Raw genomic sequence first — 15,364 nt, 5'->3', positions numbered from 1 at the left:
TTAGTAATAACATGTAATCCAAGAATTAAAAATGTAAACTTAGCATTGATAGAGTAATACAAGTCTTATATGCCCTATTAGATACACATGAAACCTCAAAAGAGAGAACATAACAGCTATGAAATAAATTGAAGAGGCTCATGAATAAAGTTTATGAACTCAAATTTCTCTTCTTCCCCTCTCCTCAAAAGAAGATTGCGAGATTGCTGTTATTCATAGTTTGCAATTGTAGAGATATAAAGAAAAGAATGTAAGAATTACTAGTTATATAATTGTAAGAACTTGATTTTTTTAAATAAACTTTGGACAATGTAAGAAGAATAATACTTCTCTCCAATGGCCAGTTTTTATTTTTGAGCTCGATCTCCAATTAACGACTAGATTTTAATTTTTGAGCTTTCTAATTGTTAGTATTTTGGATTTTTTGTTCTCCAACGGCTAGTTTTGAAGATTAAGCTTTCTAACGGCTAGTTTTTCAAATTTTGAACGAATTTATTGATAGTTTAATGCCATAATTTTTTGAATTTGAAATTATCATTTATCTTTAATTAGATATCTTTAATAGTTTAATTTTTAAATTTAAAGCTATTTAATATCTAATGATTTAAATATAAACTCTCTAATGGCTAATTTTTTAATATTGTTAAAAATTCTGTGAAATTGTATAATATATGACCGAATAATTTTTAAAATAAATCTGCAGATTTTTTTTAAGTTATCCATTTCGTTCGGACCAAAAGTATGATATTTAAACTCCATAATTTTTTTTAAATTCAAAGAAATTTTTTTACTGTGCATCTAAATAGGGTGCAAGTTTATACGGGTGAAGTGGAGTCTCCAACTAATTAAATAGATACTTTTGAATTAATACATAATTATAAATTATATATTTGTTTTAAAAAATATAAATAGTCACACGGTGCATGCAAATATGCAATGCAAGTATTATTTCCCCTGTAAGAAACGCCTTACAGGCTCAGCGCGCGCCGCGTCACCTCCGAAACCTCTGACATCCACGCGTCACGAGTGGCCGCGAATTCTCCCTTCCTTGCCGCCGCACAAGATTACCAACACCAAACTTGTAAGCTCTCGCTCTCTCTCTCTCTCCGCTCCACTTCACCACCCTTCCTCCTCAGTCCTCCCCTCCATGAGAGCCCTGAGCTCTCCCAACCCATCCTTTCTCCTCCCCCTCGCCGCCGCCGCCGCAGCCAAAAACCTTCGCCCTCGCCGCCGCCGCCGCCGCCTCCTCCTCGCCCTCCCCTCTTCGACCTCCAATTCTAGGGTTTTTTTGTCCCGGTCGCTCCCCCAGGGCCCGCATTCCGAGATCCACACCCGAAAGGGGAGGTCGGAACAAGTGAGGAGTCGAAACCAGCAAAGGCGAGGAGGAGGAGGAGGAGGAGGCGGAGGCGACGAAGAAGAAGATGGAGAAGATGGGCGCGTGCGATGCGAGGTGGACGTGGTGTCGTGGCGCGAGCGGTGGATCCGGGCTTCCATCGACGTCGATGCCGACGTCGACGCCGTGTGGAGTGTCCTCACCGACTACGAGAGGCTCGCCGATTTCATCCCCAATCTTGTCTACAGGTTTTCTCTTTCTCCCAACAAACTCTCTCGCACTTACACTTTATCTCGTCTTTCAGTTATTCCCTGCATAAAAAATTGCATCAATTTCAATCCCGCACTTCACCAGTGTCTCAAATAGACCAAAGATTATGGATTGATCGTAGAATTCGGAAGCAAAAACATCTGACAAGGTCGGTGACGAAGTTGGTTGTACTTGATGGAGTATAATCGCACAGTTCAACAATTTTAGTACTTCCAATAAAGGAGATCCCTTTTCGCTGGTTTTAGATGAATTGTCGAAATTGTAACTTAAAAGGATGTTAACTGATGTAATATGCTAATCCATTCAATTGATGCTTTGCATCCTAATTCAACTCTCCTCCCAAAATCTTCGGGCTTATCTGAGACAGCTGCAAATTATAGGGTTGAAATTGATGCAATTTTTTATACAAGGGGGCAATTGAGAGGTGAGCTAAATAGTACAGGTGGTGCAGTGGAAGAGGAGAGGCTGTTTGATTTGGTTTAATTTGGGGAATTTATGGGGGGAGTGTTTCTGTGTGCAGTGGGAGGATTCCGTGCCCGCACGAGGGGAGGATATGGTTGGAGCAGAGAGGCTTGCAGCGTGCGCTCTATTGGCAAATCGAGGCTCGAGTCGTGTTGGATCTTCAGGAGCTCCCTGATTCGGTATGTACTTGGTAAATTTTAGTGTAATCAGATAATGTTGCTTCACACATGGAAGGCATTTGACTTGCAGCTAGAGTGCTACTACAGAATAACTGGTGTGCCCAAAAGTGCTTCTGCATTGTATCAATTTTGTGCTTCTAGAACTGCAGTTGTATTTTTGAAGCTTCCTCTGAATGTAGATTTTCTTTCTAATTATGTCAACCTTATTTAGTATTTTTGTATCATTGGCCTGAAGTATAAGAAAATAATGGTTTTCTCCTTCTAGGCTAATGGGCGTGAGCTTCATTTTTCGATGGTGGATGGAGATTTTAAGAAATTTGAAGGCAAATGGTCTGTCAAAGCTGGTCTTAGGTATGTTTATCACGACCTTGTTAATTTACTGTCATGCAATTAACTATTTGGACCTTATAATATTATTGTACATTTTTGGTAGATACCTGTGTCGCTAGCTATTACGGTAATATCTCCTATGTCAAATTTTAGTAAATAGTAGCCAACTACTCCTGCAATCTTGTGATCATATGAATGGAAAGGCTTTTTGAACTATACCACCTTATTGTTTAATGGAGATATTCTCCTATTTTTGTATACCACTGCATATTGTAGTTCTTTTCTGTTAGGCGGATCATGCTCCTTTTTGTAGATTATAGATACTTTCTTAGTATAAACAAATCTGAGGAATTCTTCATGGTAAGATGACTGGGACAACTAGTTTTATGTAACCTTGCCAAGTAATCTAGTAGTGAGCTTCAAAGAGGTAGAATCAAGTTTAGGTCTGTACTAATGTTTTATATTGTTCAGTTGAGATATTCTTTGATCCATAGACCAGCTGTTGTATACATGATGCTTCCAAATGAAATGCTAAAGTTTGTTTGTTGCGATTGTTGCATTTGTTTTCTCCTTCCTAAATTTGTAGAATCAAGTTTAGGTCTATCCTAATGTTTTATATTGTTCAGTCAGATATTCTTTGATCCATAGACCAGCTGTTTGTATAGATGATGTTTCCTAGTGAAGTGCTAAATTTTGTTCGTTGCAATTGTTGCACTTGTTTACTTCTACCTGCTTTATTATATTAAACTTTATGCTGTATTTGTTGATAATTTTACTATGAAGAAAGAATATTTTCCTTCCTTCGTTCATCTACATGACTTCCAGGAGCTGAGCAAAAATTTGTTTTTGTGAGGGCCCATAATAGGTCTTGAATTAGTTTCTAAACTAAACATCTCCATTACAACTATAATTATCCCTAAATATAGGTGCAATTTCAAATGTGCCCCTCAAAAGTTATAAAATATCATGGATGCCCTTCAAAATCATTAATATCATTTTTTCCACTTTAAAATAATGAATTTTATCAACCCCCCCTCCTACCCCCCAAAAAAAATAAAGGAAAAAAATTTCATGTTGACTTTTAGACTAATTTGCCCGTTATAGATAATTATAAATAATTGTGTGGTACTACGTGGGGCTAATAAATTTATTTCTCATCCAAAAATGTCTCGGTTTTTGTTTATGATTTAGTTTATGACTGTTTTTTTGTCTGATCAAGTTTCTTTTTTTTTTCTTTTCTAATTCAATATCATATTGGTCTCATGATCATAATAAACAATTAATTAAAATTAAAGATGTATTACACTTCTTGTGAATTAATTTTCTACGTCTGAATTAGGATGATTCTTTTGTTTACTATTTGTGTAGTTTAGTTTATTCCAATTAATTAGTTTCAATTTATGTATTTATAATGTTTTCAAGCAAAAGATCTTTAAGTTAATTAAAAGGCATAGATAATAGATGATGGGGCAAATTGGGAATTTTATTAGTTTTTATATGGATTGTTATTAACATGGGTACTTATGATAGTTTCTCTAAATTAGAGGGGTATTTTTTATATTGACACTTTTAGAGGGGTTTCCATCTAATTAAGGGTTGGAGTAAGGGTAAGTATGAAATTAGTCCCATGTATATGTTCGTACTTTAACGCAGAGAGAGAGAGAGAGAGAGAGAGAGAGGAGCTACAATTGGCTTTCTTAGCTTTATATGCTCTGGCTCTTTCTTTGATTCGATTTTATGTGATGACAGGTCTTCAAAGGCAGTTTTGTCTTACGAAGTCAGTGTAATACCAAGATTTAACTTCCCAGCCATCTTTCTTGAGAGAATTATCAGATCCGACCTCCCTGTGAACCTTCAAGCCTTGGCTTTCAGAGCTGAGAGAAATTTTGCTGAAGATCAAAAGAAATTCATTTCTAAGAATGCTAATGCTGTAGATCCTCAACAACTCTCTATTTCCTCTCCCTTGAACTTCACCGGTGTTAAATATGGGATAGACACCAATACGTCTACTAATTTGAAAGAAGAATCTACTAATGCTTCTTTTGGCACCATGTTTGCCTCACCATCAACAAAGTTGAATAGCAAATGGGGTGTATATGGAAATGTATGCCAACTTGATAGGCCATGCATGGTCGATGAAGTGCATCTTAGGAGATTCGATGGCCTTCTGGTAACTACTACATATGCGTACTATGCTTTGAAATTGATTCCACTGCTATTCTCCTCCCTTGTGAAAGGCATTACTTGACTTTTCTGATGGAAGTGGTCTAAATGAAGGAAAACGGAGGGGCCCATCGATGTGTCTTTGCAAGCATCACTGTGAAGGCACCGGTTCGGGAAGTGTGGAATGTGTTGACCGCTTACGAGTCATTACCCGAGTATGTGTTCCTTTTTGTTTTTCTATATATTTAGCCATTAGGAGGAGCTTTACTTCTATAATGATCAATAGGGAAGTGCTTCTTGTTTCTACCTATTTATTTTCTTTGAGCAGTTATAGCTTCTCTATGATCTAGAGTCGAGATTGAGGGCTATGTTATCAGTAATATAGTTGTTGTTTACTTCTGGTGATTTCTTAAAACTTATTGATAGTATATTTACTGCAAGATTTATCCATTTAAACCTTTTCTTAGTTTATTAATTCCTAAATTATTATTCTTTTTTTGCATTTAGGATCTGGACAAAGAATTATAAAGTTCATCATGCTTTATAATGTGCTAGTTGTATGTTTCTCTTTTATTGTGTAAGTCAGATATTAACAAATTTCTTTTTAACAGGATTGTACCAAACTTGGCTATCAGTAAGGTTATATTTAGGGATAATAACAGAGTCCGCATATTACAGGTAAAAGTGAACTTTGTGTAGCATTACAATTACTTGTACTTGTTATGAAAAACTCTTCTTTTTTTTTTTTTCTTTGCTGTATCTGTTTCAAATTAGCAGCTTGAACTGAATTCTTTGCTTTTTAGCTTCTCATACTTAGAAGATTTAAATGCTCCTCTATTTCTTTGCTTATATACAAGAGTGGCAATTTGGGACACATAATAACATGACCCTAGTGCGATAAAACATGATATGAAGTTACTTAGAGAAATCTGAAATTCACATGATTAAGGGTGCAAATAGTCGAATATGGTGGATAATAGAAAAAACCTCATCTGTATTTATATTCTTTTTTTTTGAATAAAAATTTGGATACAAATACTAAACGGATATTAAACTTAGTTTTCATATTTGCTGAAAATGAATATGAATATAACTCAGATTGAGGTCAAATACGGATTTGGATCGGATTTTGAATAGATAGATTAGGAAGATCGCAAAGTTTTTATTTTAAATATATTGGCTAAATTACACTTCTGGTCCTCACGCTATGTAGCGCGTGACGCTTTGATACTTAAACTTTAATTGTTGTAGTTTTTGGCTCGAACTTTCTATGTTGTTGCAATCAAGTCCCACAGTGTAATGCAATTAACTGAATGATGATGTATTGCTGATGTGATAGTGAGGTAGTATTGTTTTAGTTGATGACATGGCAATAGCTAAGATGCCGCATGACTATCACATCAGTGATATATCATTATTCAATGAACTAAATTGGACTGTTGGACTTGATTGGTACAATATAAAAATTTTTATGACAGAAATTGTAGCAAATTAAAGTTTAAGGATCAAAGTGTCATCTGCCTCATAAGTTGAGGACCAAAAATGTAATTGAGCCTAATATTGTATGTAGTTAATAGCTATTTTAATGGAAAACTGTTTGTCTTGTTGGCAAAGTGGTTATTAATTTTATTGATGGTTTGAGGTTTGAATCTCATTCTTTGCAAAAAAAGGTTGCCAAACCCTTTTTTTTTTTGAAAAAAAAAAAATCATGGAATAGAAAGATGGTTTAGTCCCACATCAGCTGAAGGAAGAGTTGTGTGACGCTTGTAGCTTTATATAGGTCTTCGCTCTTCAATGTTTAAAGTTGGAGATAAAATCATTATTTCAATTCGGATCCAAAATAACTTCTGGAGTTTTGGACTTGTATTAGAATTCGAAAAACGTTCAAAATTTAAAACCAACTTGGAATTTGAATTCGGATCGGATGGATGTTTGGTCATCCAAATTAGGTCCCTAGCGGATGCAGACCAGACTACGGTCTGATATTATCCGCTCCGTTTTCACCCCTACACAATACAATCCTATTTAACCTAGAATGATGCAACATAACACAATAGGGCACAAATAAATAATAAGTTAATTATTTTTAGCATTTAGTGGTCCTATTATAGATATTCATACAATCTTTAAATTGACATTACTAACAAGATTGTCAAACATGAATACGGCTTGCCAACCCGAAGGGCTGCATTGGAATTCATCTAAATATGTGTCGATATTTTATAGGAGGGTTGCAAAGGCCTATTGTACATGGTTCTTCATGCTCGTGTAGTTTTGGATTTGCATGAGGAACTTGAAAGAGAAATAAGCTTTGAGCAAGCAGAAGGTGACTTTGACTCATTTCAAGGGAAATGGCTTCTAGAACAGCTCGGGACCCACCACACACTATTGAAATACATGGTCGAGACGAAGATACACAAGGATACGTTCCTCTCGGAGGCTATTGTAGAAGAGGTATTGCATGTTTCTAGAATATAATATTTTTCTTTGGAGGAGTTTATAGAAGAAATAAGTGTCAAAAATGAAGGGGCAGAAAAGGAAAACACTGGCTGATAATATGGTCCAAAAAAAGCGCTATTGAAAATATCTCTTTATTGAGATATTTAAATATATATCTCTTCAAAATCTGAATTTTCAAATATTGCCTTCAAAATAGTTGATTTCTTACAATCATATATGTTTGCAGTCAGGAAAGACGCCGGCCTTCAACAGGCGTTTCCTAATACAAACCAACTTTCCTCCATGAATTGGTGACTTAACCTCTACTTCTTCTTCTTCTTCTTCTTCTTCTTGGTTTTTAAGGGGAAAAAAAAAGAAACTTCGCTTTCGAGGGGTATATATGAAAATTCAGATTTCACTGGGGTAAATAGATGATTTTGCGAGATATGCATGTAGAAGCTCCTTTATTCAATGGTGAGACTTTGTTAATCCTTTATTCAATGGTGAGACTTTGTTAATCCTGCCCCTCCTCTTCGATATCAACATGTCACCACTTCTAAATATCTCAGGTTATATATGAAGATCTACCATCAAACCTGTGTGCAATCCGCGATTTTGTGGAAAGAGCTGAAGCTAACAGGAACCCTGGCAGGTCAATTGATTCAGATTCTGAATTTGTTCAGCTTCCTAAAAGCAGGCTAGAGGAAAAATTCTTCTTTTCTAGTACCTCGAATTCTCTGAGACAAAGACCTAAGGTTCCAGGCTTACAAAGAGATGTGGAGGTTCTAAAAGCTGAACTCATGAAGTTTATATCCAATTATGGTCAGGATGGATTTATGCCGATGAGGAAGCAACTTAGATTACATGGTAGGGTGGACATTGAAAAGGCAATAACTCGCATGGGTGGTTTCCGCAAAATTGCAAATATGATGAACCTTTCACTTGCGTATAAGAATCGGAAACCAAAGGGTTACTGGGACAACCTAGAGAACTTGCAAGAAGAGGTAATTAGATGCTTTAGTGAGACACTATCTTAAGCCCCTCGAAATCTATGCAAGTATTGTGTCCTTGGAAATGTTGGAAATGATGGCATGCTATATATTGATATGATTGATTGATGCAATGATTATCTTTACATATTTATATCCTATAGCAATGCTACCTGTATACCTATAGACTAGTTGTATATCTTATACTGTAGCCTCTCAAAAGTCCAGATTTACTCACTTGTCTTGTCAGCCTTTTTTTTAAACTAAAATCCAAAAAGGATTTTTACACCCTTGGATGATGGGATGTAAGATATAAGATATACACCCTTTAATAGTGTACAGGTAGCATATACATATAATATACATATTAAATATGTATGTATGTATGTATGTATGTGTATATATATATAGTAGGACTTGTGTGCTATTACGAGCATGGAGGCCTCTGTGCTCCTAATCTGTTTTCGATAATAAAACTTCTGAATCTACGATTGACTCAGTTAGACTTGATCTAGCATATTTAAGTATCTATAAAATTAATTTTATGGTTTTTCGATATCATTTACCTAGTGATCGAAAGGACTCAAAATTAACGGTTGAAAATAAAAATCTCAAAAATAGTTATGGTATGGCACTAAAATTTTCGATCAGAAATATTAATCTTGCTGTAGATATTATAAAAATTTTTTTATCAAAATTTAATTTGATTTGATAGTTCTACCTTATTAAACTTGCAAACGGCACACATCAACTATTAAAAATTATTGATTTTGATCAATTTCGATCATTTGATAAATGATATCAAAAAACTGCAAAATTTATTTTCTAGATACTTCAATTACGTTAGGTCAAGTCTAACGGAGCTGATCGTCGAATCGAAAATTTAATCATCGAAAATAGCTTAGGAGCACAGAGGCCTCCGTGCTCCTAATAGCACACAAGTTCTACTCTATATATGCATATGTATATAAATCATTTTTAATACAACCAAATTCTCCCTGTTGACGCCCCCGTCTTAAGGGTAAATTTTGCAAGAAAGTGCAATTTCAAGGTGTATACTTTATATTTGTTAGGGGGAGTACGTGTAAATAGTAATTTTGCTCGGATATGTGTAAAAGTTTAAATAGTAATTTTGCTCGGATATGTGTAAAAGTTACTAAGTGTTTGTTCTTGTAGATTACGCCATTCCTATTATGAAATAACTTTTGTAATATGCAGATTAGGAGATTTCAGTGGAGCTGGGGAATGGATCCTGCTTATATGCCAAGTAGAAAGTCTTTTGAGCGGGCAGGTATGCAAAATTGTTTTTCACTCAAAGTAGTTTTAATTGAACATGTGTACGACAGTCCTTAATCATCACTGGACCACCCAAAAACCTTGTTAAATTCTTATTTGTATTAAGGCGGTCTATTAGTTCGATGAAGTCGCCAGTGTGCATGTTCGTAATGCCACCAAATTCACCAAATCCGCCGATGCCACTCTCACAGGCATATGGACTTCAGTCTCTAAACTTTGGCATGATGGGGTATGAAGTTGAGTTCATGTAACTCTTGAACTTGGCGCAGTACGAAGTTGAGTTCATGTTACTCTTGAACTTTGGCGCGCTCCTGCCTTGGGACTTCCAAACTGCCCCTAAGTGTTAAATCTTTTATAGAAGAATGAAATGTGTGATATATAAATCAACTCACTAGTTTTTTGCCATTAGTTTTTGGTATTTTTATTCTTGAATTGCATACTCAGGATCCTAGTTAATTAAAAATTCTACAATATATTCATAGTACCTTTACATTTTATTCCTCAAAAATTTCCTCTAAATAGTTCTTCACGTTATATACTCCTTTTTTTAGGTCGTTACGATATTGCTCGGGCATTAGAAAAATGGGGCGGTTTACAGGAGGTTTCTCGCCTCTTATCTCTTCAGTTAAGACGGTCTAGGCAGCAGTCGGAACCCGAGCGAGAGGGGCCCCTTGATGTAACTTCAAGGGATACAAATGACCAAGAAAAAATCACAAATAAACCCTTCATCTCTCAAGATACGCAGAAATGGCTCATGAAACTGAAGGATTTGGACATTAACTGGGTTGAGTAGAAATACAATTTACCTGTACAGTAATATCTCTGTATCTTATTTTTTTCTTGCACCTTAGCTTCCAGCTGTAAGCTGCATGAAATTTGTAGATTCATCAATCTGCTGCTAAAGGCTGCTACTTGATAGATTTTAGCAGGTGGTATCCTGCTTGTGCAAAATTTTGTACTAAATCACAGTTGTGTAAATAACATAATTTTTATATAAAATGCAGAGACTATATGGCCAAATATGAGAGAACTTGAACCTTATTTTCTTTTTTTTACAATTTTTTTAGTTATTTGTCATTAGGATACTGATGTGTCGAGATCATGAATATTTTAACTGAGAGGAAGTACATTATAAAGTATTTATATAACATTATCTATATTTAGCCAATCACATTTCTTCATTCGAAAGAAAAGTACAAAACAAATATTGCTTTAAAAATTATGATGAGATGGGTAATTTGAGGAGAGCAATTTGACTGGTTGGGACTTCCATATCAACAATGTTGTCGTATTCAAGACTTTCTTTTACTGCATGGAGGAAAAAGAGCATTTGGTTACTGACAGCACAATTTTTTTTTACTTTTTAATGAGAGCCCAGTCCATGATGCAAAATTTTGTACTAGACCTGACCAGTACCCAATCCATATATAGTCTTAAGCAGGTTATATACAGATAGTCACTACTCAGTATATTATTTACTTAAGTATTTAGATCCGGACTCGATCCGAAGTTAAATAGATAGGGTATATTTTTTTTTCTATCCACTTCTCTTCTGGGTATAGGTATAGTATATCAACTACCCAGACCTGACCCAGTCCACGGTCACCTTTAGAGAATACTAGTATAGAAGCTGCGCTTCGCGATGGGTAGATAATATTTTAATAAATTAATATATATAATTTTTAAAATTTTAAAATTTAAAAAGTTTATAGGGAAAAATATAAAACAAACTTATATATTCTTTATATATTATCAAAAGGCATTCGAAATTAAAATAGATATTTTTTATACTGTAAAAAAATTCAACTACCAAATAAATAATCTAATAATATTATTATATTATTGTATAAATTAATCCTTAAAAAAATTGTGTTGTCACGCCCCGGGGTCCCTTGTTAGTTTAAAGCATAGTGGAAAAGCGTCTGAAATTTTTTTTTTGAAAACCTGACCCCAGGGTATGCCAGATCCGCCACAAATATAGAAGATCCACTGTTCACACGGACAGAGTCTCCCCTGTATTTGCACGGCGTCGCACAAGTACAAGAGTTCAAACATGATACAACCACAACCAGATGAACATACAAATAACCACAGTTATATATTCATACACCATTCACCACAGGTTCACATTTTTACTTTCAATATTTAAACATAAATCCACATCTATCAGTTAAAATATTTCCAACCACAGAAACAAGTTTTGAAATACTAAGATACAAAATCCATAGAAAATCTTTTGAAAACTGTTCCTACTCAGGAACTTTTATCTTTCTTTAAAACGTTACCACGAGGGGTAGAAAACCATTTTTTATTTCAAGAAAACACAAATCCTTTATTACACTCCAAAACCAACTGAAAACTCAGATATTCAGATAATAACACAAAACTGAACCATGTAAACCGACTAACTCTCTTCTCTCTCTCTCTCTCTCTCTCTCTCTCTCTTCTCGTCGGTTGTTGAGCAGTGCCGAGACTGACGCGCCAAAATTCCGACGCCTCCGTCGTGTTCGCCGTGCTCGCGACGTGAGCCATCCCCGCGCGACCGCCGCCGGCCGCCTAGCGCCGCCGCTCGCTGGCCTCAGGCCCGTTTCCGCGCTTGGGACAAGCAACGCCGGAGCCGCAGTTCCAGCAGGCAGCCCGTGCGCCGCAGCCCTATTTCGCCTGAGACGGCTCCCCCCGCCGTCTTCCGCCGAGCCCCCGCAATCCCTGCCTCGCCGACTGCCGCCGCCCCTGCGGGTCTCTGGCCGCTGCGGCCATCCTGCAGCTAGCCCCAAGGTCTGCTCCGGCCGCCGAGCAGAAACTGGTCAGCTCCACCTCCAGCGCACAGCTCCTTTTCCAATCCTTGGCCTCCGTTCGGACGCGTCCGCACACCCCACCGTCCGGAGAGGTCGGCCGCCGCCGCCGCGCGCCGTGCGCCGCGCCGGCCGGGGCATCCGTCTCCTGACCGAGACGCAACTCGTTGGCACAGCCCGAGCCCGCGGGTTTGCGCGGCGCGTCTGCTTGCCGGCTGCCTCCCTCGCTCATCCACCCCGACCTTCAACGAGCGACCCTCGCCGTCGCTCCGAGGTGCCCCGGCCAGCCGCCGAGAGCTGCTGCCACCACTGGACCCGAGCCGAACCTGGTGGCCGTCGCCTCCGTGCCCAATCCTGCGCTTCCTCGTCGCACACGCAGTGACGGTGAGCACCATGTTCCTCCTTCGGCCTGCACCCAATCTCGCCACCGCGCACGCTTCAGCCGCCGTGCCGCCGATAACGCAAAGCCCGGAAATACGGCTGTTTGTGGGTTTGTTTACTTGTTCGAGCTTCCCGCTCCCCGACCCTCGTACGGAAGGGAGCACGATGAGCCCTGGCAAAGCTTGCTTGTCATCGTGTGCTCACCTTGGTTTCGTCGGAAGGCCCCGTTCCGCTGTTTTTGCGAGGGTGCGCACCCTCGTGGAGGCCTTTTTGGCGTTGTTCCCTGGTGTTTTGTGCGTTGCCGTTTTCGGCGATGCCGAGGCTAATTCTATGCCTCCCTGAGGTGACAGCGGTGATCGCTGGTCACGCGTGCTCATCACTAGCCTCCTTACCTTGGATCAGCAGTGTTCCCGTTAGTCCCTGTTTGGTCGGTCGTTTTTTGCCAGTGGCTTCGGCGTACTATTCGGTTGAACTCCTGAGTTTGCTCCCCGGCGCTTCCACAGCGAGCCGGTTGTGCTCGCGATCGTGAGCACCGGCCTTTCGGATACTTCGAGACCATGTCAGTCCCCGGTGTTCTGCGGACCTTGGAAGTCCTCGGGTTTGCGTGAACGATCCCTTGATCCGGCTCAATTACAAAAATGAATAGATTTTATGTAATTACGGCCTTGATGCGTGAAATTGTGCACAGAACTAGGCCACTTAGTGCAGTGTGATGTGAGTGTGTTTGATCTTGGACTCGATTGCCAATGGCGATCCGTTAAGCTTTGCGGAAATTCGAAGAGTCGATTTCGGTGTCGTTTTTTCGCGAATTCGCCGAAAAACCTGGTTTCGGTTTCGGAATTTCCTCCGACGTGAGTTTTGTGTCATTGTGGGTGTCGGCTGAGAGGCTTGTTGCGCTGGTCACATCATCACATTGGTGGGTCAGGTCTGATTCGACGGGTGAGCGACAGTGGTTCCGGGTCGAAATAGACACTTTCGGGAAACCCGGATTCGTACAATTATCCGATCGATAATTGTGTAGTGGTTATCTTGTGTTCTGCTGTGCCAAAACATCCAAATTGGAATGTTTTGGGGCAGCAAGGCTGACTCGTAGTATGAGTCGGTGCCGTTTCGAGAACATTCAGTGATCCGACGGAGTTCCGTGTGGTGTTCTTGATTACTTCCGCGAGTTACGTAATCGGTTATTGGGGAAACCGAATCTTCGTGAATTGATTTGTGGGGTTGTGAGATATAGTAGTATTAGTTGTGGGTTAGATGCTAACCCGGTGGAAAACCCTCTATAAGTCCGGTTGACGTCTTTTGGCAGTTAGGATGACAGGCCGCGAATTCGAAGGTGGGTAACTTTCGATCCCGACGTCGTAGCAGTGGTGCACAGCGTCGGTGATAGTTTCTTTTACCTTTGCTCTTTTCGTCTTTCTAGCATATATATATATCTTGATAATAGTGTTGAGCTAGCACCGATGTTGTTCAGTAGCACTCGCTACTTCGGTTGTTCTCTTTATATCAATGAGTTGGGATAGAGTGAGTTATACCTATCATTTCTCTTGGTTAGTGCTCTAACTTTAGCTATTCTGCATACGCCTGTTTATATTTATAGTAGATGAGATTCTGTGATTTATCTGGAGATTAGCGATCTTAAAATTCGGTTCGGATTCTGTATTCAGTATTTTGTGACCTATTCGTGTAGTTTCCCGACCCTTTGTTGTCTGATGACCTGTTGAGGTCCGTATAGCCACCCTGAGGGGTGGAATGTGTCGGTTAGTGCCGACGATATTAGTATCTTTACTCATATCCGTATACATGTGACATGATTGGTCGAGTTTCATACTCTGTACTTGTGACGTGATTGGTCGAGTTTCATAATCGTCAGTTTGATGCGGTGTTAGTCCTTTGGGTCAGTTGAGCAGTATTTGCATATTGTTTTGAGAGTATGTCGATGTTGTCCCATCCTATGTTGTACTGAGTGGTCGGTTCTTGTGCTTCTTACAATTGACGGACCTATTGGCGGTCGATGGCCTGGGGCAGGATTGATCGGCCTGTGCCGACAGTTGATATTGAGGCATGGATTTATATTGGATCGCGATCCCGACTACTCGTACGCATTTCACGAACACCTGGCGGTCTGATCCACCGCAAGGAGTGTTCTTTTCCGGGAAAAGTGGTTGAATGCTAGAACTTCAGTCGAGCCCTAGATGGGTTATATCATCTGGAGAAGTAGTAGTGGCACTGGCTTGAAGGTCCTGCGGTGCTGACCAAGAGAGCATTGTTCAGATTGGGTACTTTGACTTCTTGACCGTTGATTGACGGGCATATTCTATATAGCACTCATTGCTAGCATACTTACAAGTTCTTAGCTTTATATTGTTCTTGCGCGAGAGAGGATATTTCATGTAGTTTGCCCACCCTCGGTTCCAGTTACAGTATGCGTAAAGTCGTTATTCAGACTCTAGTTCTTACTCTTCCTTTCAGTTTATTGCTACTGTATCTTCGGTATATCTGCCCTTTTTCATATTATTGTTGCCTACATATCCCACTGACCGCTTGTTGTTTATTTAGCTCTGTCCTGATCCGGTGAGTACTCCTCGCTTGACTGGCTTCTTCGGCTTGCCGGTACCCCCTGGGAGGTGGAACATGTTTACATTTCTCACCTCCCCCACCATTTTCAGTATCTGGCAGGGCCGGTTGAGTAGTGGGACGAGACGTGAGGTAACTGTGTAGCGGTCGATAGAG

General features: G+C 39.2%; 1 protein-coding gene across 1 annotated transcript; it reads left to right on the top strand.

Moving 5' to 3' along the window:
• Nucleotides 1,118-10,491, top strand: LOC109718303. The gene is made up of 10 exons (XM_020244476.1): nt 1,118-1,581; nt 2,124-2,244; nt 2,510-2,595; nt 4,324-4,744; nt 4,852-4,952; nt 5,349-5,415; nt 6,964-7,191; nt 7,746-8,180; nt 9,384-9,456; nt 10,013-10,491. The coding sequence occupies exons 1-10, from the start codon at nt 1,148-1,150 to the stop codon at nt 10,252-10,254; spliced, it is 2,208 nt and encodes a 735-aa protein (XP_020100065.1). The 5' UTR covers nt 1,118-1,147; the 3' UTR covers nt 10,255-10,491.

The sequence above is a fragment of the Ananas comosus genome, linkage group 1 (assembly GCF_001540865.1).
Source record: "Ananas comosus cultivar F153 linkage group 1, ASM154086v1, whole genome shotgun sequence".
NCBI classification, from domain to species: Eukaryota; Viridiplantae; Streptophyta; class Magnoliopsida; order Poales; family Bromeliaceae; genus Ananas; species Ananas comosus.
The sequence above is the reverse complement of the archived record's forward strand: the minus strand, read 5'-3'. Positions and strand labels throughout refer to the sequence as shown.

Excerpts from the sequence above, each read along its gene's own strand:
- LOC109718303 (XM_020244476.1), top strand. The coding sequence starts at position 1,148 with ATGAGAGCCCTGAGCTCTCCCAACCCATCCTTTCTCCTCCCCCTCGCC. Across the intron at positions 5,416-6,963 it reads ACAGAGTCCGCATATTACAG|GAGGGTTGCAAAGGCCTATT; the intron begins GTAAAAGTGAAC and ends GATATTTTATAG. Across the intron at positions 7,192-7,745 it reads CGGAGGCTATTGTAGAAGAG|GTTATATATGAAGATCTACC; the intron begins GTATTGCATGTT and ends TAAATATCTCAG.